Raw genomic sequence first — 26,020 nt, 5'->3', positions numbered from 1 at the left:
AAGCTGTTCCAAAAAGTTCAAGAGGAGGGAATGCTTCCAAATATATTTTATTAGTGAGCATTACTATTTTGATACAAAAGCCTGACCCAAGCACCACAGACAATAAAATTACCAATCATATCTTTGATGAATATGGACGCATAATTCTTCAACAAAAAGACAGCCAACCAAACTCAATAGCACATTCAAAGAACCATACATTATGACCAAATGTAATTTATTTCTAAGATTAAAAGATAATTCAACACATAAAAGAAATTGATGTGATATACACCCTTAGCAGAATAGAGGATAATGTCACCTGATTGTCTCAATAGATAAAGAAAAAGCCTATAACCACAATTCAGCACTTTTCATGATTAAAAGCCACTGACAAACCATGAGTAGAAGGAAATTACCTCAATATAATAAAGACCATATATGGAAAACCCTCTACTAACTTTACACACAACACCCAAAATTTGGAAGACTGTTTTTTTAAGATTGAGCCTAAAGTAAAGATGCCCACTATAGGCCCTGTTACCTAACATGATTATTTCAGACCATAGCCAGAGCAATTAGACAAGAAAAAGAAAATAAAAACTACTTAAATTTGAAGTAAAATAATACCTATTACAGATTATAAGAATATACAGGAATTCAAGAGCCTCCATTAAAAAAATCAACAATAACAAAAAAATCTGAGAAACAATCTCAAGAGACAGTGTACAATACTGCTTTATCTAAACACTGGGTCTTTTGAATAATACTAGTTACTGAAAAAATAAATAAATAAAAAGATGGGCTGGAGAGATGGCTCAGTGGTTAAGAGCACTGGCTGCTCTTCCAGAGGTCCTGAGTTCAATTCCCAGCAACCACATGGTGGCTCACAGCCATCTATAATGAGACCTGGTGCCCCCTTCTGGCTTGCGGGCACACATGGAAGGAATGTTGTACACATAATAAATAAATAAATATTTAAAAAATAATAAATAAATAAATACTAGTTACTGCTCAGTGATCTTTGTTTTACAGTCAAGGAACTTCAAGATGAAATATTTCCATAAGAACAAGTTTTGAATACATTTCAACTAACTTATCTTCCCAAACATGATATAGTTTTTAGAGAAGCATTCAATTTGAAGGTTAAGCAATACAAATAACTTTTAAAATTTTTCTAAAAAAGAACATAGCAAAAATATTCTTAATGAGTTACTAAAAAAACTACTTACTTAGTTTGCCTTTAAAAAGCCTGTTCATGTGCCTGTCAACACTTAAGTATGAATGGAGGAGGGGTTCATGGGCCCTAGCCTTAAAGGATGAATGTTTTGGACTAGGGTGATTCAAGGAGAGATAAGTTACTGCTTTTATTTGTGTAGCCAAAGGTTACAATAGACTTTTCCAATCCAATGGTCACATGGATGGCTCTGGTCAAACTTCTGTGCTTGACACAACAAACTTAAAAGTGATAAATTTTCAAAAGAAAAATGTTAGGGATGAGGCAAGGTTGATGCAGATGAGAGGGCTTGGGGAAGAAGATAAGCAAGATCAAGATGTGTGTGTGTGTGTGTGTGTGAGAGAGAGAGACAGAGACAGAGACAGAGACAGACTATCAATATTTAAAAAAAAATAAGTAAATCAATGATTTCAAGCAAGTATTAGCACAAGGACTGATGGAATCTCTTGCAGCTTCTATCAGAGTAGGAACCTTGGAATCACACTTCTAACACTGGACAAAGAAAGTAACTTCTTAGACCTTATGTGAAAATCAAAGATGATTATAGCTTAATCGTATATTCACTTTCATTTGATACCATACTATAAAGAGGAGGAAATGAGTCTCCACTGAGTAAGTGTAATCAAGATCAATTCTTCATTTGCTCTAACAGCCACATGATAGTGACAACTGGTAGAAATAAGTCTTCTGCAATGCAGTTATAACTTCACCTCTTACATGACTCAACTCCTAGATGGTATATGACTCAGTGCCTTCAAGAACAAGAGAGTAGTGGCCCATGAAAACATGAAGAATCAGAGCAGAGAGTCATAAGATGCTGACCCCTTCCTGTTGAGGAACCAGCACAATGTGGTCCACTATGGCAGTTTTCTGCTTCACACTTTTTAAATTTTCTAAAAGTAGGTGGACTACTTGTTGCCACCTAAACAAAATTCCATTATATAGCCACAATTTTCTCTTGATAGAAAAATATAGATATTTGATTTTCCTATATATTTATATATTTATCATTTCATCATAAATGGTAATATCAAATCACAGGATGATTTTTATTATTTCTAAAACCAGGTTGATTTCTACTTCTTACTTTCCATAGAATTAATCTTGTATATACTTTAAACACAAACTAAATGATAAATACACATTGACTTTTTTTAAAGTTAGAGCACATTCTTGAACTTCAAAGTGCAAAATCAGAGCTCATTGATTTTTTTCTGATATAAAAATTTAAATTCTAAGTTGGAAGAAAATAAGGTTTGCTCTGGCTTTGTCTCATAGAACCTTATAATCTCACCATTTTATAGGACTTTTTATTTACTATATTCAATGCTGGAAGGGGAAAATTACCTGTTCGTATTACAGATTTTTAAGAAGTAGATTATAATCAACACTAACTTTGCCAGAAAGCAAGTATAAATTAATCTATCTTTTTTGTGATTTTTGGTTTGTTTGAATGGTTGGTTGGCTGGTTGGTTTCTCAAGACAGGGTTTTTCTTTGTAACTTTGGAGCCTGCCTTGGAACTTGCTCTGTAAACCAGGTTGGTCTCGAACTCACGGAGATATGGTGTGGGACAATGGTCTGTATTCTGTCAATTATATTTTAAATAAATGCTGATTGGCTAGTAGCCAGGCAGAAAGTATAGCAGGACAACCAGACAAGAAGTAGAGGTGGGTCAAAGAGAGCAGGAAAATTCCGGGAAGAGGAAAGCTTGGTCTGCAGTCCTGACCCAGCCACAGAAGAAGCAACGTGTGTGACTGCCTCCCTGAATAAGGTACCGAGCCATGTGGCTAACATAGACAAGAATAATGGGCTAATATAAATTGTAAGAGTTAATGAGAAGCCTGAGCTAATGGGCCAATCAGTTAATAACTAATGTAGACTTCTGTGTGATTTCTTTGGGACTTAATGACTGTGAGAACCAGGCAGTACAGAAAACGCAGACAACAGAGATACACCTGCCTCAGCCTCCAGACTGATGGAATTAAAGTTGGGTGCCACCAGCACCTGGCCTAATTTATCACTTTACAAGTATTAAAAACTAAATAGGAGATGGGCACTAGAAAATTTCATTCTATTCTGTCATGGAATTTCACTGAACCTGAGGATAAATAACATTTTCTATCAAATTAATAAAATTAAAACTACTCATGCAGTTAAGTCACATTACACTTTAGTTTGGGAGAAAACACTGATAAATATTTCCCTTTTCATTATATAGTTGTTTGCTGGACTCCTTAGACATTGGACCATTTCTACAAAATCAAGTTTGAATGAAATAATTCACATGTCTTTTAGAGATTGATGAGTATCATGAACAGTTTGTTTCTGGGCATACGTAAACATTACACAACATATTCTGAACTCCTTTCATTTAATTTAGACCTTAGACATATTCATTTGATCATTTTTTCTCATGGCACATAGTTGTGGAACATTCTTAAGAACATTTTATGATTCTACTTTCTATATTTGAATTGGAAGCTTTTATTTATTTCTTAAAACGACTGTGAAGACTTTGGGGGAATATAGCTATATATTTTTTGCAATGGCAATTTCTATAAGACTTCCGTGAGGATCTGCTTGTGAAGCAGCCTAAGATTTCTTAGCAATACCCAAAGGAATCATTGGTGGGAAACCCATCAGTGGCACTTATCACCCAGGTGAGCATTAACTCCCAGGCTAGAAGGCAAGCAGAACCAGAGGCGGAACTTATTTGCCCTTCTTCCTACATTTCAAGGGCACAAAAACAAACAGCTGAAGAGAAGGATTGGTGAAAGGATGAGTGAGTTTATATCGCTCTTGCAATTTTCTCATATAAGCTTTTTAATCATGAGCTCAATCGCTTTCTAGTTCAAGTTTTACTTATCAAAATTTAGTCTGCCATCAGAGAAACTGGACAGAATTCTTCCATAACTGAACCTGGTCCATTTTCTTTGTAGCATGTATCATTCTTTAAAAGGACCTCACATATTCCTTTGCATCTATGATTATTTTGTTCCTCCCACTGGAGAGAAAAGAACCTCACAAGGATTGCTCTAGGCATCCTTTATAATGGCCAAGACCAATGTTCAGTGACTGCTTTCTGCGTGCATGACATCAGTGAAACTTTATACTTTTAGGCAGCTTTTCCCTTTATACCTGTGCAAGCAAAAATCTCTGAAGGCAATGGTTGTCTGAGGTTAAGAGCAAAAAAGATAATAAAGGGTGACATATATTAAATGAATATATTTCATGGCTTCTTATCTCAGACATGTAACAACAAATAGGATCTCTCCCTCTGTGTGGACTGGTATAACAGAGCACCTTAGACAAGGTTGTTTATGAATTACCATTTTACTATTCACGGTTCCTGTGATTAAGCGGGGCAAGATCCAAGTAAAAGCAGACTCGGGGTTGAGGGAAGACCTGTACACAATTATGTGATGGACGAGAGAAACAAACTCGGAAATCTTTCAAGCAGGTTCCTTACTCTTGACCTAAGGGCTTTCCAGATGGTCTGCTTCCTGTCCCCACAACAATGTAACTAGGAGAAGATGCGAAGATTCCCATCACAGCAGGCTCCAGGTTAGAGCTTCTTCCTGTTTGACAACTTCACTTGTATTTTATCTGCCTTTTTCACTAGACTATGTCCTTTAGGAGAGAGACACTTTCTCAGAATATGTTTTGGGTCATTAGAAGCCATTAGACAAACATAACTTACTTTTATTATTAAATAATAATGTTTAATTAATAATTAATTAAAAAATAATTAATAACAATAAGAAACAATAAGAAAACTGAAAGCATCCATATATATATATATAGCTTTTGGATGTGTTTCCCAAAATGTCTTCAGAACAATAAAGGAGCAATATCCCCAGGGCGTTGGAGAACATAGTGAGTTAGAGGGAATTAAAGAGTTTGTTGGAACTCAGGGGGAAATTCCCACCTGCACTATACATTCCCATGGTGAAAGCAAATCATCATGAGTAAGGACCCAGTTGCTTTCTTTGATTGCTCCCTAGTTTTCATTGTTTCAGTAATTTATCAATTAAGAATAAAATAAAGCAAACATTGACAATTATGCTCAAATCTGGCTTTAGATATTGATTCAAATCAAAATTTTAAGGGTCAAATCCAGATTTTATGTAGTTCAGTGAGGTAGCAACCAATGTGATGTGCGAGGAACTAGGGAAGGCTCTTGAGCAAGATTAGGAAAGAGAAAAAAGAGACCATGCCTTTGGGTTTGGCATATGCTCCATGGTAGAAGATCAGCACAAACATACTAAACATAATTTGTGAGCTAAACACCCACAGTAAATCATAGATTTCTATTGGAAAGGTAAAAAAAATAAATAAATAAAAAAAAAAAACCCAGGTGCACTGCATTCAAGTGGGGATTAGATGGTATATACTTGATTTTTAATGCAGAAAGAACTTGTGTAGGTAAGAGATAAAGTAAGGAAGGTGATGACATGACAGAGCAACAGTACTCAGCGCATCTGAAATTCAAGAGCAAGGACCTAAATGATACACAAGTTTAAATTAAGAAATTGCTGACCTGCTTTTAAAAACTGATTAGCAATCAAAGCAATATTTCACTCCTAAGGCTGGAGTATTTAAGAGATCTGGCTGCTCTTCCAGAGGACCTGGATCCAATTCCTCGAAACCAAATGGGGGCTCACAGCAATCCGCATTTCATTTCCAGGGAATCCAATGCCTGATTCTGGTCTCTAAAGGTTTCTAAAGGCACACGTGTTATACAGGCACACATGCAAAAAACATCCATATACATAAAATAAATTAACAGAAATAATACTTAATTCCTTACTTTAAAATCTGTTTTTGGGTTTCTCCTGAATGCAGCACCTTTATCATATTAACCACAATCATTCTGAACAGCAATCCTCTCTTCTTCATAATATTTACATTCATGCTTAAACATTTCTCCTGCCTAAACCTCAGAATACATTGGGGAAGAGAAATAAAGCTTCAGGGCTTCTCTGTGCTCTCTCACACTGTCGATTGGTTTAACATATATAACTGTGTAGCATATAACAGCATTGTGGTCAATATCAGATCCTAAAAACAATGTTATCTCTCATTTAGTGAGAAAAGTCATATGAGTGACATCATGGCCACTTCAATTTGTTTTAGTATACTTTTTGATGTTTGTACAAAGAGTAAAATATTGAATGACAGTTTTAAAACTATATTGACATCGATAGGTATAACACTGTATATGTACATTCATATATAGATATAAATATAATTTATATTTATTCATAATTTTAAAAATTAAAAGCAAGTTTTCTTTATTTTTTGTTTTGACACAAAGTTTATCAGCTGAGAATAAAATAAAGCAAAATATTGAAATCATTACTGAATAGGGCACATTGTGATTCAATCTGGATTTAGATATTGATTCAAATCAAAATTTTAAAGGTCAAATGTTCAAAAAGTCTTCAAAACAGTTTATAACTTGCAGGTTTTTTATTAGAAGTCAGGTTGAGTGACTGATATTTACACATCTGATCAATAAACCAAAGGTTCATTTTATAACCACTGTCATTTAATATTATTAAGCATATAAAAATGACTAATCCCTGAACTCCCTTTTATATTACAGTGAAGTATTGGCATTTTCAAGTCTTAATTAAAATTAGATTGTATAACACAACTGACCTTAATATAGTAATAAGAACCTTTAACAGAACATGAAACTAGAATTTTGTAGAAGAGAATGTTTAAAAGAGCCCTTGTTGGATTAAAAAAGTATTGTTTTCAACAAACTATGTAATTGCATTTCTTTAAAAATGTAGTTTAATTTAGGGTGAAGTGATTGAGTGCTGTCAAGGCAATCTGTATTATATCATAGAAATTAAATACAGCAATGGACTTGACTCTCGCCTTGCTACAGACTCAAATTCATTCAACAATATTAACTGAGCACCTTCAATGTGGCAGTCAATCAGAATGCACTAAAAAACGACAGCTGTTCTCCCTTGCCTCCGTGAGATAATATAGGGAGGGAAAACAATTAAACAAGTAATTAAAATCCAACATGACATGTACTGTAACAACAGGAACAGGTATAAAAGACTATGAAAAAAACTCCATGAAGTCAGACATTTTCAAAATCGAGGTTCAACACTCGCAAAAGAGGCAAGGCATGCGGCATGTCCCTTTTAGCACAGAGATAAGAACAGTGTATTGAAGGAAATGAAAGCAATTTCTCATAACAGAACAAAAAGCACAAAGATTCCAGTAGCAGTAATGACGAGCAAAGTCTAGATTTTAAGAGCATTTGCAAGTAGTGTGAAGAGATTTGCAATTTTACCTACAGGCGACAAGAAGTCACTAAAAAAATTCTAAAGGCAGGATGTTGCATGCATCATCAGGATTCATGTAATCCAGACCCTAACACAAATGCATCCAAATTTAATTTTCTCAAGAAACCACTAAGGTACAAATTATTAGTATTGTCATGTTTCAGAGAAAATTGAGACCTAGAGAAGTTAAGTAACTTGCTAAAAAGCTAATTAGCAAACAACATGGGGTAGAAGTCGGGTTCAAAGCCATGCATTCTTTCTCTGGGGATGAAGAAAGGCAGAGATTTCAAACACATGTGAATGATTTGCAGATTAATTAAAACCAGTTGTTAAAGGAAAAAAAGAAGCTTGAAGCATGGAATCTGTGGTAAGCACTGAGGAGGCACTCAATTAAAATGAGAGAAATAAAAAAGAACGGTTTGGTTTTATTCTTGAAGAATAGTGTGTTTAGGTGTGTTTGTATATTAAGAGATTGTGAGGAATTTGGTTAATACAGATTTGCCTATTTTGATTGGATTTACAAAGTACTTGAAAGACACCAGTTAGAAAGATCTAAATAAGTCTGAACATTGCAGAATTCTGCTCTATAGCTGAGGCACCGCAAATTAAAGTAGATTGATTGAAGTCACTGGAATATCTAACAGTTTCCAGAATAATTGAGTACATACAGAAGAACTGATGTCACAGAACCATTAGCAACAGATGGAAATTTCGGGAAGTGCAGTCGATAATTTCTCATTAAAAAGTCTCTAGTAAGAAGTCAAAGGGCAGAATGTAGCAGGCAGGTATATAGCACTTTTGCTGAAACACATTGACTTCTTTCTTGAGACTTCGGCTTGAACAGAAGCAGGACCAATGCTTGGCAGCTTGCCCACACTTTGCATCTCTCTTCTTTGACTCCTGCTTGACTCTGCATAAGAATGTTAATCCCTCCAGGAGCGTCTGCCTACCTAGCATAAGTCATCTTCCTCCAAAGCTGAAGGCACAAAAAGAAGATGATTGGCCTAAACCTATAGTTGCCTTGGATACCAGGGAGAAGAAATCCTCATAGTATGCTCTTCCTCCCCTGCAGAAGAGAGCAATTAGGCATGAATGCAAAGCTGTTCCCCCCAGAACAAAAGGAATGATCTTGTAGGAAATAAATTGGTCCATTCCAGTGATGATGGTGGTTAAAAAAATAATATATTAGGCCATCTTGCAAGAATTAAGCCAAGACAAGGGCAAGTTGAGCCACACCTTGACAAGAACTGCTTAATTTGCTTACTTTGTGCCCTTGTTCTCAATTTTTCTGCTATTTTAACCCAAGGCTTATGCCAGCACCTATTGGATAAACTCAAGGTTACTGGGTCCCCCTTTATGTGTTCCTTTTCACCAGCATGCTTAACTCCACATGCTTAGCGCCCAGTGCTTAACTCTTCTGTGCTTCATCACTATGCATCTCTGAGCTCTATGGTGTATTACATCACTGAACGTAAGTGGTTGGAACTGTCAGAGCCACTATAAAACACAGGTTACAGAAGGGGTTCATCAGCTTTAACATTAGGGACTGAAATAGATCTCTCTGCTACTGCACCTTCACAGTTCAGAGATCATCCTTTGCTATGGGGTGAGTTCAAGGCCTGCCTGGTTTACACAAAACCCTGCCTTAAAACAAAGCAAAAAGTCCTACGACCAAAAGAATAAAGAACTAGAATAAAAGGTCTTCAAGTGAAAACATCAAGTCTTGACCTCAGACTTTCAATAGACTGTTTTGAGTGAGATGCAAACAGTAGATATAGGAACAGACCTCACTAACCGAGATAGTGGAGACTGAACATAAAAACGAAGATAGATGATTCAGTTATGCATCGAAGGCTTGTGCTACCTACTGCTCAACAAGGAAGGATGTTGAAAGGTTAAAAAGAACAGGACTTACAGATTTTAAAAAATGATCTGACTAGGGGATAATATTTGTGATCACAGGCATCAAGATCATAGAGCTCCAAATTAATGAGGTCACCATGGGAACAAGTCAAAGAAAAGGCAACGAAGTATTATGCTGGGGCGCACTTTCCAACATTAACAGCTTGGAGAGAAAAGGAGGAACTATTGAGGATGAGCAAAAATAAGTGCTAATTTGTGGGAGGAAAATCAAGAGAGGTGTCCTTATGGGACTTCATCAGGAAGGAAAAATCAAGAGTACCAGATTTACCTGATCGGTCAGGTAAGATTAAATGTGTGTGTGCACGTGTGTGTATACAGACACACAAAATACAGATTCATGTGCACATTTACAACAATAATTAAAGAAAAAGAGACCATGAATTTGAAAGAGAGCAGGGAATTGTATAAGGGAGAGTTCCGAGGGAGGAAAGGGAAGGAGAAAGATGTCATTACACTATAATCTCAAAGAACAACAACAACAAAACACATCTAAAAGAAAGATACGGATTTATCATTGGTCATTGGTTTGGCACCACTGTGTCATTAATGACCTTGAGAACGCATCATTGAATTAATAATGCCCTTGGCAAGTCAAGACCTGAGGACAAAGATTTGGTGAAGGAGATTTAAGAGAGAATGAGAGGAAAGGACCAAATGGTAGTGAGTGTCCACAGAGGCAGGGATTCTGCCACAATGGAAGGCATTGGAAATGTAGGCCTGTAGCTTTGACTATGCAGTAGCTATTTAGAGATCTAAGAGATGTTAAATGGAATTTAAATACCTAAAGATACAGCAGTGATAGTTGCTCCTTTCCAAGGGATTCAATGTCAGAAGAGGGAAGGGATCTTTAAAAAAACAGCTTGATAATTGCTACCACGGGGGGGGGGGGGGGGAAACGAGTGTTACATAAATCCATATAAGAGGGTATTTATACTAAACGGAACAAAGAATGCCATCTTACAGTAATTGACATATTGAGTGGGTGTTGACAGATAACACAATGCTATTCAGACAAGAAAAGGACAAAAGAGAGAAAAAAATTGAATTAATCCAAGAACAGGGTATTGTGACAATTAAAGGCTTGGAGATCTGAACTGCAACAGCTGGATGATGTGGAAGTAGACAATCTTTGGATGCAGGTGGGGTCAATTCAAAGTATGGGCAATTGACAAGAGAAGTCCAACACAAGGGGACATAAAGCAAAAGTGAAACTGTTTTGTAAATGCCTAATGAGATTGATGGATAGATAGGTAGTCATAAAGTTGGCTCAAGATCACACATGCATTTTCAAATCTGGCTCAGTGGTGAGACTCCAAGTTCACCTCTCCTTCCCATTCTTTGATTTTATCTGGCTTGACCTTCCATGTATCTTGTGCAAACAGAGAGAAGTGAGTTTATATGTGCAACCGCCTTGCTGTGTCTAGAAAATAGGGTTTTCTTGAAGTCAGCCACCACCTGTAGTTCTTGCCATCTTTCTGCTTCTTTTTCATAAATTAGCCTTGGGAGGAGGGGATGTGGGAAGCTGATGGAATTTAACAGCTGCTGGGAGAATAAGTGTCAACTTTCCTGAAGGCTATGGCTCCTGGTAGGTTGACTAGGCTCAAATAGAAGGCCACACATTTGAGAGATTGTAGGCAGCATAGATTGGACTTGATGGGCATAGAGGAGATAAAGTTGGGTGGGTAGGGAAAGGTGTGTGTGGATCTAGGAGGAGTTGGGGAGGAGTGAACATGTTTAAAATACATTGTAGAAAATTCTCAAACAACATATTAAAAAACAAAAAAAAATGACTCAGGAGATGGGGAAATGGAATACTCAATGAATTGAGACAAGTGTAAAGCGATGGGCTGCCATGTTTGGAACAGTCAGCCTAAAGGTGTTAGTCAAAAATGTCAGTATTGGTGGGAAAGAAAATTTCCAGCCAAATTCACATTGTAAAAATATGGAATCGTGATCTTGGTAAACACTTTGAAATGTTGTTCAAATCCGGATGCTTTCCACAGTCTTCCTAGTATTGTGTGATTCTTCAACTTGTTGCTATGACTACGTGGGGCTTTGCATTCCTAGAACACTCCAATAATCCTCAACTTGACTACCTTTACTTTCAGTGGCTTAGAATGCTTTCTCCAGCTGGCTTATTTGATTCATCATGTCAAGACCAAGCTTCATTGTTGCCACACTAGAATGTCTTCCTTACTCCACACAACCTGAGCAACAGACCTTTCAATAGCATGACTATATCTTACTTCTCTGGAAAAGATTTCTGTCATCACTGGGCTACTGTGTCCATTCCAAAAGTCTTCCCACTCTGCTGCTGCTGTTCAGAACTCAAAAGACTGCTCGGTATGTTTAGTGAAATGCTACAATCAAATGGCAACATTTTAGCTGTACGTTGCCCAGTGTTTGCCTAATACAGTGGGGATCCTGGGAAGATACATATTCAGATACTGGTGTTAGGTACCTTTCCCAGGAAATAAAAATACTCTAAATTTGACTTTAGCCATTTATTTTCCTGCTTCCTGTTTAAGAATTGCATGAAGCAGGGCAGTGGTGGCGCACACCTTTAATCCCAGCACTTGGGAGGCAGGTACAGGCAGATATCAAGGCCAGCCTGATCTACAAGAGCTAGTTCCAGGATAGGCACCAAAGCTACAGGAAAACCCTGTCTTGGGAAAAAAAAGAATTGCATGGAAAGGTGACTGGACTGGAACCTATATCCGTCTTTGCATGTGGAGGGTGGAAGGCCATACCGACAATAGGAACAACCATGGAAATCCGTGAAACTATATGAAGGCTGATCTCAAGGAATGACCATGAGAGCCTGTACCACCGGCATGAAGCGATTATGAGAAGAGGCTCTGGTTTGTTTAAGTTGCCACAGCTGTGTCTGCTACCATCTACACAAAATTTATGCATTAGATAAGGGAAGTTATAAAAATTATAACTCTGTTAGGAGAAGTTCTAAAGAATCATTTGTTCGGTTCCAAGCCATCAGGCAGCTACTTTATTGCAAATCACACTTTAAAACTTCCATTTTTCTTCTGACCTGTAGCAGAATAGTTAATGACAGCTTCTAAAAGCAGGATTTTCCATCTGTAATGCTGTTTTTTTTTTATAACCTTTTCCTTCTTTTTAGCTATGCAACCATAAAGCTATTAAAGAAATCACAAAGTAAATGGATATGTATTCTCTTGCTTTGCACACAAATAGTGTCTCTTCATTTTGTATGCATTTATGCTTTTCCCAAAGGTAAGTGTATGTTCAGAAAGCAATGTGGCACAGAAATGAACTTTAAATAGACAGCTTGACAATTAAATAACAACTCAGAAGTTGAGTGAATAGAATACAAGTTGGTGAAGGGGGAAAGAGATTTTTTTGTTTTGTTTTGTTTTAGATACAAACATTCTATTTAGAAGCAGAATGCTGCTTCCCTGAGTCTTTATTAGAATTGCTCTCTGGAACATTTACAACCCATGTCTATACAAACAGCAGCTGGAACGTGTGCCTATTTATAGGAACTATACAGAATGGAAGAGGCAGGAATGACTTTGCATAAGGTAATCATCTCTGCAGGTCATAGAGCCCACCAGGGCAATGTTCAGATATTTCTCGAACGACTTTCTGACTGTGTCAATAAAGGATCTACATCCACACCTGTCATTGTCCTTTGGTGGTCTTTTAGATGTATGAATTGACCTGTTCAAACTCTTAACTAACACCTGTAGGAAGTACTGTACTCCCATTGCACAACATTTCACAGTCTTCTGATTCATCAACTGCTTTAGAACATCAGTTAATGACTACAACTATGAGAAGGCATTCTAATAGCCATTCTGTAGGTGGAGAAGACTGTGGTTTCGGAGATGGACGTAACTTCCTTTAATCTCAACAGTCTGTTAACAATAGGTTTAGGTCAACAGAAGCACGCAGGGTACAGATTTGTATATTTTTTTCTTACTGACACACATCAAGCGCAGATTTATCAAGCTGTGAAATATATTAAGTTCACAGGGCTTTAACAAAGGGTTACCAAGGTACAAGAACCTGCTGTGATTCAAACTACTTTCAGATGTCCTTTTAATTATATTAAATGAAAGTTTGGGTTGGTTTTGATGCTTATGGGCAAACAAGGAAATCTATTGAAAGAACTGCTAAAAGTACTCCCTGTTGCTGTGGTTAATATACTATGCTGTATGCACACTGCTAGCCAATTTATTCTAGCCACTTTAACAAGGACATCCAGTCTGACAGGGCACATAGGATAGTATCACAAGGAAAGCACAAATCATTAGAAGCCTAAGAAAGTTGTTTGACATGCACCACAGAGCTCTTTGTCACACAGCCAATTAAGTGACCAAACAAGGAACTTGAAAATACTCATTAATTTCTTCCTAGCAATATAAATGGAATATAGACGCCTTCTTGTCTCATTCACCGAAGGCACCCAAGTAAAACTGGAATAATTCAATTTGCACTTTGTCAAAGGTGCAAGTAGCAACTTCGGTTCACAGGAAGTCTATATCGGTGACACAAAAATAAGAAGGATGGACAAAATGTCTTCAGATATTTTACTAGGGTAGAGATTGCTGGACTTTGTAGGGGAATGCTGGTAGTACTTTTTTGCTTAAAAGTTTCAATCGTCATTGTAGAGCGGATTCAGCAACACTGAGCATCACTTCTTCCATGGGATGGGACTGGAGAGCTGGCTCAGCACCACAGAGCACAGCTTTCTTACAGAGGACTAAAGCTCTGTTCCTGGTGCCGTGCCAAGCGACGCACAACCACCTCTAACTCTAACTCCAGGAACATTCAATGCCTCTGAGCTCCAAGGGAACCTGCACTCCTATATGCATGCTCACATGGACATACATATAAATAAAAATAAATTAAAGTAAAAAGAACTTCGGGTGATTTCAAGATGGCAGACTCTCCTGTTTTAGTTGTACTCCTGCTCCTTAAGTTGTTGCCAGAGTTTCTCCCACTCTTTGACTTTGTATAGAATAGGGAGCTGAGACTTAGGCCCAGATTTTTTTCTTGTCATGATGTAATTCTGTAATTAGTCTTTCATGGGAGAAGCTATTCTAAAGAGAAATACTTGTGCTCTCAGGCTATTGAAGACCCTAAGAAATGAAAATTTCCTCGAGAATCCAGGTGAGGTGAGGAAAGGTAGAAGCCCAGATGTGAACCATCAGAGAAAGAGATTTCATAGAATTCTGAGAACTTATTAGAGCACCTTGCAGGAAACACAAGTGATGATGGGTCAGGGATGCATGGGGACAGAAACTGACAGGGACAACTTAGTTATCCACGTTTCTTATACTTTATTTAATCTTAAAACTCAAGCTGAAGAAAGTGGATTTGATGGTCAACAGATGCCTTGATTTGTTCCTCATTCAGATGTGACCACCATAAATGAATCCATCTTGGCTTTTCACTAAAAATTGTCTCCTTAGTTGGCATGTTGAGGATGGCTGCCCAGGCCTACCATTTAGGACTGCCAAAATCCAGGCTTTGGTCTTTGAAAGGAAATCACTCTTGATTTTACCTAGTACAGTGACTTGAAATATTACTAGTTAACAGTAGGAAATGATAATCTCCTCAAACTAAATTCCAAGCTTATGTCATGTGTATTCCATATCTATTAAACTCAAAACTTAACATGCCTCATGGCAGGTCCTCTACTTGTCCTTCTAATCACAAATAGAACATTTCAATAAATGGTGACATTATCTATCCTTCTAGCTGCTGGACCTCTCAAAAACTTTCTGTTATTTCAAGCCTTCTTTCCCTGGCACTTCACTTTTTCACCAAGTTCTGTTTTTCAATGTTTTAAAGTATTAAAAATTTGAATGATGACCTCAGCATCCAGCAAAAATACGCCTGTCAAAGTGACTGTCTATTCTTGGATGCCCGTACCATTCAGTCCTTACTACTCAGGCTGAAGAACATCGTCTCATTACTTGGCAACCTGCAGTGGTACACTGGGTCTTCATAGTGACTGAAGTCTCTATGAAGTACACTCTTATTGCTCTATAAGCAAAGCATGGATACATGAAGGAGAACATACTACCTCTGAGACACGAAGAACAGCAATGAAAAGAGAACAAAGCATATTTATTAACTAAGAAAGTGTTCTTCCTTTAAAGCAGAAAAATGAAATGACAAAAACAGCTGTTCTCTAAAGAAGAGAACAATGTTAGCAAACATTATTAATTGAAGGGTAGTGATTTAAAGTTGAAAATGTAAACAAAATCGTGTACATTCATGACATATGAAGACACTTGTTCTTTTCTTTTTCTTTTTTTTTTTCGGTTTTTCGAGACAGGGTTTCTCTGTGGCTTTGGAGCCTGTCCTGGAACTAGCTCTTGTAGACCAGGCTGATCTCGAACTCACAGAGATTAACCTGCCTCTGCCTCCCAAGTGCTGGGATTAAAGGCGTGCGCCACCACCGCCCAGCTTCTTTTTTTGTTTTTCAAGACAGAGTTTCTCTCTAGTTTTGGAGCCTGTTCTGGAACTAGCTTTTGTATACTGGCCTTGAACTCACAGAGATCCACTTGGCTCTGCCTCCCAAGTGCTGAGATTAAAGACATGTGCCACCACCACCTGTCTGACACTTGTTCTTAAGCTATTTGTTTATATTTATTTATTTATATTGTATTTCCAAATTCTTGTTAAAATCGCACTAATCTCTGTGGAAGCATATGGTCTTTTGCTGGTTCATGGATCACATTACCAAATGCTGAGGTATCTCATCCATGATCAGAGTCATGAAGTCTGAAGTTCACACACATTGGAAAGACTGACAAAACCACAATGTGGAGCATCATTCTGACAGCTCCTTTAACCGCTTTTTCTTTTCTTAAAATTCCATTTTTATATTAAGGTCCCCTTTGAAAATGAACAAACCTCAAAATCAAATTCTGTCTGTGTATGAACTTAATATAATAGTACAAAGCAATAATGACACAACCACAGAACATGTGTATGTGGTATGGGTTCTTGACATGTGGGAGAAAAATAAAGAGGGGTGCTTTACTCTGTTCTGTTTCTGGAATACAATATACACACACACATGCACCCTCACACACATGCACACACACACACCAATGAATATAAACCAAATGACAGACCCTGCCTCCTACCACACAGTAGTAAGCCAAGTCAGAGGCTGCAGTATCCTAGGAGTTAATTGCACGCAAGCTTTAAATCAGCTTTGCATTTCCACATCCCTTCAGTCATTGATCTCCATGATCTTTTGGAGATCAACTAATGCTTTGTGGGTCTCCATTTTCACTTTGCACACAATGAATTGTAAGAATTGTAACACAAAATTCTTATAAATATTAAGAATGTAAGAAAATTTCTCTCATGCCTGTGATCTTAGGATGCATGAACGTGAGACAGGAAGAGCTCGTGTGAATACATTCCTGTTTTACACAGGGAGACTGTCTCTGGGGTAAAACATAAATAACAGAGAACACACAGTGTTCTGCACAGTATCCACATAGCTGACGCGGTAAAGGTTCTTATTCTTTACTTTATTTTCTATTATGGTATTTTGCCTGCATGTATATTCGTGGAATACATTTATTCACTGTTTGACTAGCTCAGAAGAGGGCATTGGGTCCCCTCATACTGGAACTACAGGCAGCTGTGAACTACCATGTACACCCTGGGGATCAAACTCAGGTCCCTTGTTCTTAACCTCTGAGCCATCTCTCCAGCCCAAATATTCTTATTCGTAATAAGAAATCATTGTTATTTTCACCTTGCCATGGAAGAAAACAGGGTACGCATCAAGAGAGCAGTACTGACACTGTCGGTGTTAGTTCTGTGACCTTGGCCAGTATTTTCAGCTCCTTTTACCTATCTCGAGCCCCCTCATCTTAAGGCCCTTCTGGTAACATTCCAATCTAATAGTTGTTTTATTATGTTTCTAAGGCAGTCTGGACTCCCCTGTTATAAAATTTACAATTCCCTTCATAAATAAAAACAACACTCTATTACTAGCTATATCTCAGCCTTTTTCTTTGTTATTTTGAGACAAGTTCTCACTAAACTACCCAGGCTAGTATTGAAGTCACTCAGGGGCTCAGGATATTCTCCAACCTGAATTCCATAAACAATAGGGGTCCAGGCCTGCATCACCAAGCCAAACTTCAAACAATAATATACTCAGGACAAATTAATGTCCTTTTACTATAATAAATATAATTTTTATATTTCAGTAATAAATAAAGATTTATTATAATAAAGTCACAGATAAATAAATAAATGTAAATTGCCTTATGTTTTAAAAACCTTAGAATGCAAATGTACTATTTCTGGGATTCATGTATTATTTTAAAACCCACCCTAGGTTAAACCATACACATATAGACCATTTATGACAGATAGCTGGTAGGTCTGATTTTGTAGTTGCTTTTGCTTTAGTCATAGAACAAAAGGTGTAACATATTAAAAAAACATAAAACATGGATTTTTAAAATTCATAAAATCGACTCCCGCTCCTAAAATGATGAACGGAAGGTAAATGGATTCAGGTAGCAAAACTCATCCCTGGAGGAATCTTGTCTGATGTGAAAGGAAAGGCCACATTTTGTAGGAACCCATAATGATAAGCAATCATGTCAGAATGAATGCCAAAAGCCTTTCAAGTACATCAGGCACCTGTCTCAGAGAGGGCCCCATGTATGTTCTGAGCCTATAAACAATGGGAAAGATAAAACTGCTCTTCACGAGTCTGTCGCGGGTGTTTTTCCAGCACCTTTGACTGCAGAGCTTCACGGAATTGCAGTCTACACTAACATGATCAGAAGGAGTGCTTGTATTATTGAGCAGAGCATTTCTGCATCACCCGTAGCCTCTGTTTGTATTGTGTAGAGTCAGATATTTAGTCAATACCTGAGACATTTATTCGCAGCTAGTCAATTATAACACCAGGAAGCCAGCTGTTGAATAAACTGTGCTATCAATTTTCCATTGGAGATTCATGTTTGAATGACCATGCATTTCGGAGATTTAAATACTGGAAGGCTTATTATCCTGAAAGCACCATTAAGAGGATAGCATAGATTACAACTGAAAACAATCCTGGCAGGGCTACAACATGCTATGCTCCCCACCTTTCTGTGATGGACATCCTTCCCTACCTATCATAGTGTGCTCCCCTAAACGATGTTTTACTAAAACCTTAGACAATAAGCCTTAGTATTTTTTATTCACAGAAATTCCTTATTTCATAAAGGTAATGCAAATAAGAAAGATAATCTCCCTAATAGTCAATGTCAAATTAGTTTTTTTCTTTCTTTCAAATGATTCCCACACAATGCTGTTATTTCCCCATCCTAATGCCTTCAGACTCAAAATGCAATTTATAAGACGGGATGACAATTTATTTCTATTCTATGTTTTCCTTTAAAAAGCAATTCAAGCTTGAAATTAATCAAACTGGAGACAAGAACACCCTACCCTCTAATATGGCACCATGGCATTCGGGACATCACCAGAGGTGGAAAGCTACTTGTACTTTTTCCACCAATCTTCTGCCAAGGAAACAGGTCACAAAACTGAAAGAAAAATTTCATGACCTTTTTTCTGAAGCAGATTGTATGTCTTCATTTGAGAGACAGTTGCCTATCTTCAAAAAAGAGAATCAAAGGCCCAGAAATGTCGAAAGTCTGAGAGAACAGGCAATGCTATGTCCTCAGTTTACTGAGGTTGCATCCACACTCCCTCTCTCCAAGCACACTCCTCAACTGACCCGCTCCTCTTCCCACCTAAGCAGAAAAACACATAGGTTTCTCTGCCTCTCTGGGTTTTCTTTTTCAAAGGTTTCCATGCCACATAGAGTTTACCTTTACTAAATTACTCTGCTATTTCTCTTGCCAATGCTGTCAAATTTTTGTTAAAAGGGCCTTTCCATTAGGCAAGAGATAGGTAAGACAAACAAACAAACAAAAATGTTTCCCACCTTATAGAGAGAAACATGATAGTTAAATTTATATCTCGGAAAATTAACTGAACTATGGATAACACTTGCAATGTATCCTTGAGTGACTGAGAAGACATGGAAAATATATCATTTACTCAAAGTACACTTGATATTTTTCCAACATGATACTAACTAAAGAAAGATGAACAAAAGTTTAACTATTCAATATTATCTAATTTATGCTAAAACCCTTTGGCAGAGATTGTAATTTTTTTATTTGTTAACACTTTTGGGGAAATGATGAATTTTGTGTATTTTTAAAATGGGGCAAGAAAAATAATTGTGGTCCAATTAAATAAATGACTAAGAAGAGACAGATGTCACACTCATTCATTAAAATGTCTACCTGTTCTGTATTTTAAAACCTGAATGATTCCCCCCAAAGTCATCTCCCCTAAGTTTCTTTTGACATGATTTCAGCAAATTACTTTTGTATTTATTAATTCAATATCCCAGCTTTATATTACCCATAAAGTTAGTAGATGTGAGTATTCAGGTCTTTGAAGAAATACAAGTGAACAGACAGATATCTAATATTTATAACAAGTAAAGCCATTAAGAGTATGAGGAGACAAAGTCAATGTTGCCATATTATATGAAAAAGTGGATAAACTGTTAAAAGTTTTATTTGGTACTGCCAATCCTTACAAATACTAACTTGGCTCCTGACGTCATTTTTCTCTTAACATAAATGGATTTTCATCAATAGAATGCTGTGATTTGCACACAGAGAACATGAAGCTGACGGGCATAAAATAAAAACCAGGCATGGTGACACACACCTTTAATCCCAGCATTCTGGAGGGAGGTAGATGGATCTCTGTGGGTTTGAGGACAGCCTAGTATACAAAGTAAACAGCAGGACAGTCAGCAATGTCTTGGAATAGATAGATGGATGGATGGATGGATGGATGGATGGATGGATGGATGGATAGATAGATAGATAGATAGATAGATAGATAGATAGATAGATAGATAGATAGATAGTAGCCTCCCTACACAAAGCACCTGATAGAACACAACCCAGGAAGACACTCAGCTTGTTGAGTACTGTTCTCTTTTACACTAAACCCCAAGACCACAAGAACAGTGTTGTGAGGAATATTAATTTGCATTTTGAGTAAATAATATTTACATATCATCTCAATGAGAGTAACGTGGTGATAGTCCTTCTGGAATCCTGAGTTCCACTTTGAAAAAGAGCTAAGATTATTTAAAATACCCCATATTGTGTCTTGTCTTAAATGACTCTGACTGATACTTCCGAATGAACTAACAATTCAGTGTATGAATAAAATCTATATAGCGACTCTGTGAAAAAACAGGGATTTATATGTTATATCAAACTCAGCTCTTAGATGAAAATGTTTCGTGCCTCAAGCTACACCTTCTCTCTAGTCTGTTTCTCATGCTTGACAGAACTTGGCACCATCAGCTTTCTTTTTAACACGTACTCTCTTTCCATTCCCACCCTGCACGCCCTCCCTGAAGTTCCTTTAGTTCAATATGGCACATTATCGTTTTTCCTCAAACGCCCATACATGCGATCGCAACAGAGACAATTCAACAACTTAACACATTTATAAAAACACAGAAAGTACCTGGACATAGGCTCTGCAAGAGCGCTCTCTTTTCTGAAGCTGAATCCATTAAGACAGCAGATTAAACACAGAATAGAAAAAACAAGTTAGTGACAGAAGAAAAATAAAAGAAAACATCCACATAAGCACCTTACTTTTTGATTCGCTACTTTTACAGAAGAAAACGAAGGCTATGCTGCAGCAATATGGCAGACAAAAAAAAAAAAAAAAAAAAACTTTTTTCTGAGCAGCCCATCTAAAAACAAGACTGTGGAAACTGTTGACAGAAAGAAACCTTTGAACACATTTAGTAGAAATTAGTACAGATCAATAGACATTCATGTGAAATGGTCCAGGGCACGTCTGGTTAGTTATTCATTTATGAGCCACTAGTGGAGACATAAGATGGTAAGTCAACTATGCAAAAAATTTGGAACCCATTATTTTAAAGAGATTATGTGTGGTTTTCAAGATAGCCTAGATGGTCAATTGTGTGTTTATATTATGCGTTCATCCATACCTTCAAAATCCTACTATAAGCAAGATAGACATGTCCATTCTCTGTGACTATATTTACCCCTATGGGACAAATATTGAGTCAGATAACTGGAGATTACAAGAATGCGATTCATTTCCTGACTTGTTGCTTCTTTTACTTCTTAAAGAATTGGATTTGACAGGCTTGGCCAAAATAGAAAACATTTTAGAAACTAGTGGGGTAAGAAGTTTGATTTAATTTGTTTTTGTTGACAGAAGTGGTATTCATGCCCCAAACATTTTCTCCTGATGCTAAAATGAATAATCAATAACCATTCATTCATGCTGTTTAAATGAGTGACCCAAATTTTAATAAATCAGACTCTGGGGTTTCATATTTTCTCCTGGGTTTTTCATTTCCCTTGGTTATTAGCCTTGAAATGCAAAATAGAGTTTATCCAGTTTTAGGGAGTACTCGCTCTGACACTCTTTGTGTAGCTAGCTAATACTGTAGCAATCCAAATGCAGGCTTTCTTCAATGAGGGAGCAGTAACTTAGCTGAAGAATGAAATCAGGAATGAGAGCAAGTGAATCACCAATGCTGTCATTCAGATCACTGACTCACATCACAATTATGTAGGACTCAGCTCTCCAGAATTTCAATGTGGAGTGCAATTGATTTGTACCTAGTTGACTTTGCAAATCTGATGGGCTGTAACTGCTTTGGGGAAAGTAGGAACCACAGGAAATGAGAGCAAGCCAGCAAGCACATGAGGAACCTTTGCCCTCCCATCTCCCTACCCCTTCATGCAAATTAACATATGATAAACTGCATTATATAAACAATTGGAGAGCGCCAAATGGGAAAAAAAAGAGAGCATTAAAAAGCCCCAGGAATGGAAATTTACCAATTATGTAGTTATTTGATATTCAGTCTAGGCAAGCTGATTAGCTGTAGCCAGTTAGAATGTGACATTAATTGCCAGCTTTACCTGATAGCCTCAGACATCAACACCACTTTTAAATAAAGATACAAAGTATTGCAATAAGAAGTCATGTTATGGATACGTAACATTAATAGAAATCAGTGCTCCCAGCCCATTATTATAAGAATAGCTGGCAGCCATATTCATTAGTAGCATCAAGTCAGCTAGGGTAATAACGCATTAAAGTCACAGCATGCCACAGCATATAGGCAGCTGTCGAATATGCCATCAGAGACTCGGATGTGATTGTTTCAGGACACAAGAGAAAAGAAAAAAAAACTCCTTCTTACTCAGCATGACAAAGAAACCTAATACATTATATCTTAATAAATAAAGACGAAAATTACATTTGCTTACCAAAGAAACTGAAGCAAGAGCTATCTGCCAGAAAAAAAAAATCTGGCTTTTTAATGTTGAATGATTATTATATAAAAACATTTTTCCATTTTAATGAGTGGCAATCTTACCCCACCAAAAAGAGAGAACAAAAACCAGTAAAAGACAAATTTATGACTTTTTAAATTTCCAGTCAAAGGGGAAATATTTTAAAAATGAATTTCTTACAGGAGCATTAGTCTTCCACTGTCAAAATTTTTTATTTTCCAGGTTGGAAAGATGATGTTAACAGTCCAGGGCACAGAATTCAGCTATTCCATTTGTGAGCATCTACATTTGATGCTAACCATCTGACATCATCATATTAGTCTACCATGTAGTATTTAGTTATATATATACATATGTATATATAACTGATATTCTTTATAAATATGCAGCATATACTTTGTGCTTACAATTATACAAGATATTTATGCACATAAAATGTTTATTAAAGTATGAAAAAAGTCATAAAGTATATTTCTTGAAATGAAACATATTTAAATTTGCTTATTGAAAGTTAAAATTTGCATGCAAAATCTGATGGATAAAGATTCAAATATATGAGTCATTTAAAAATTAAAATGAAATGTATATTTTAATTCAGTTTCTTGTCCTACCAGTTTTTAAAAGAAATATTAAGTAGGTAAAATTATCTTATTAAAAAATATGAGAAAAAAAATCTAATGGATTTTAACATGCTTTTGTTAATGTTTCCTAAATTTCCACCTCTTGATTAAAAACTATTTACACTGTCAATTATTTTGAGAGAGGAATTTGTAGGAAACAATAACCAGTTGCATTCATCTACACTAATTTTGCTATTATTTAGCATAAAAAACTGAGAAAGTAGTACCAAAAGTAGAACTAGAAATACAAAAGACTGGCATATATTTCCCTAAATTAAAAGTCAACTAAGGTCATAATTAAAATAGTAAAGTCAATTAAATATAAGTATTGCTTTTTTCTTTTTAATCATACAACTTGCCAGAAGAAAGAAAAAATATCAACACGAACGTCTCAAAACTGTCTTAAAACTGAAAGACAGACACAGCTGAGGTTCTCACCTTGTTCAAGCTGCGTGCTGCACTGTCTTTCCCGCCTGGGGTCAAATTCCGGAGCTGTACGTCCAGGAGACCAACCAGCTGGTCCATGGCGCGGACTGAATAGGTGATGTCCCCAGCGTTCAAATGATTTCTGGTCTGTTCCGCCAGCTCTCTAGCAATATTGGCAGCTGTCTCTCCAGACTTTAACTATAATTTTAAATGGAAAGGAAAAATGCATTTATATATTATTCGTTGGTCTCCTTTAGCAATTGTTTGTGCATTGTCAATTAGAGTTATTGAGTCAAGAAACAGTTTTTAAATCCCATCCTCAATCCACAGCACTCTATAAAGTTTCCTGATAACTCAGCCTTTTTTCTGAAGCCTGACTTTCAAATCATGTGTTCAAGAAGGCTTTTTGAGGATACTTTCTTCTAAAGATTATTTCTCTCCTAAGTTAGTCATGTGGGTGGTTAAGTCTGAGGCATGTCCCACAATTTTCTCTGCCAGTCTCTAAGCTGGACTTTGGTGAGAGGTTCTTGTGGGTCCCTACTCTATATTCTCAAGAAGCTGCCCATGCTTTCCATCATGCCAAGATGGGCAGTTAATGGACTAAGGGAACTCACGGGTTTCAAAGTTCTGTGAAATTTACTCTCGGTGAAATTCCTGCTTTCCTCCTACCAAACTATGAAGTTTTCTCCCAACACATCATGTAGCAAATTACTCCCGAATTCCAGGTAGTTTTCCTTTCTGAAACACATTGATTTTAAAATATATTCTTCAAAACATAACCAATTGTCAACCCTTTAAAGATGTTAAGGGAACTAAAGACAATATTTCAGGACCTCCCGAATATACTTGGCAGCTTTGATACAAGAAAACACAAACATAACTTCACTCATAAGAATTATATGAAATATATCTTTATGAAGTAAATAAGTACCACATCCAAGTTCATAATGTTCATTATCATTTTAAATTCTTAGAATTAAATTTAAATAATAATTTGAGTTTCTGAAACAATACTACAGCACATTTTCATAAGGAAGAATGTAATGAAAAACTTTTCTTTAGATTCCACTTTCCAGAGAGTGTCTTATGTTCATCTTTCTAAACTATAACCTACCCCATTGTTAATTAAACATATGAAGATCATTATTTATGGATTAGTTTTCTTATCCTCTCATGTTCTTGTAAGATGAACAGTATAGACTATAACAAACAAAAAAATAGAATTTTTCTCTTTGTAAATTGTTTCCCAGTGATAATTAAGGAAGACATAGACTAGCAAGTGTAGAAGGGTTCACTATGAGATGCTTCATGTTCTCAGCAGGACAAAACACTTAAAAACAAACATATATATATATATATTTGTGTGTGTGTAGTAAGTAAATAATAAGTCCTAATAAGTAAATTGCAGTGATCAGAACATCTACACAATGTATAATCACAAACATATACATATATGCATAAAAAACTAATTCAAAAATTAAATGCAATAATAGTAAGAACTGGCAAGGTTATAGAAATCACCCCCATAACTCTGGCCAAGAGTTTATAATTACATAGCTTCTACACAGGGTAAACTCTTGATGCTCAGTCTTATTGCTGTTGGATATAAGAAATAATCTCCTGGTGTCAAAAACTAAACATTCAAAGACATCAAATCAGGCTTGTGACCGAAAACAATAGAGGTTATGATAATACAGACTTGCACAACTATAAATGTACAATTCCAACAGTTTAGAAGTATGAAGGAGGATTAATGGTGTTAATATTTCTTTAAAATACACTGCTAGAATCATACTACTTAGAAAACATTTCAAATATATATCTACATTAATTACTTAAATGTGTGGACCAAAGCTTGAAAATTCAGAAATAAAAGAAAAAATATTATTGGTAATGTTTTAATTTCACAAAAATATGTTCACATTATATAAAAAGATATTTTACTATTAGTAAAGTTATTGTTAAAATAAAATCATTATTTTGCAGAAATTATTAAAGTAAAATTAAGCAAACAAAAACTGAGCACATCAATTATAATGCAATTGGTTCAAAAATTTCTTTAGGATATTTATACTTAAAATACCTGGAAGATCAAATAAACT

General features: G+C 36.4%; 1 protein-coding gene across 15 annotated transcripts in view; it reads right to left on the bottom strand.

Annotated features, from left to right (window-relative positions):
• Nucleotides 1-26,020, bottom strand: part of Adgrl3 (adhesion G protein-coupled receptor L3) — a 742,119-nt gene that overhangs the window by 132,610 nt on the left and 583,489 nt on the right. For 12 of the 15 annotated variants that reach the window (XM_057771795.1, XM_057771780.1, XM_057771788.1 and 9 more), the window contains 2 exons: nucleotides 23,931-24,116; nucleotides 21,047-21,085 (listed from right to left, as the gene is read on the bottom strand). In XM_057771795.1, the coding sequence (XP_057627778.1) occupies nucleotides 21,047-21,085; nucleotides 23,931-24,116 (225 nt within the window). The remainder of the gene's footprint in view (nucleotides 1-21,046; nucleotides 21,086-23,930; nucleotides 24,117-26,020) is intronic. The other 3 variants (XM_057771783.1, XM_057771787.1, XM_057771789.1) reach the window with 1 other exon arrangement.

The sequence above is a fragment of the Chionomys nivalis genome, chromosome 6 (genome assembly GCF_950005125.1).
Source record: "Chionomys nivalis chromosome 6, mChiNiv1.1, whole genome shotgun sequence".
Classification (NCBI taxonomy): Eukaryota; Metazoa; Chordata; class Mammalia; order Rodentia; family Cricetidae; genus Chionomys; species Chionomys nivalis.
This window is presented reverse-complemented; position numbering and strand designations above follow the sequence as displayed.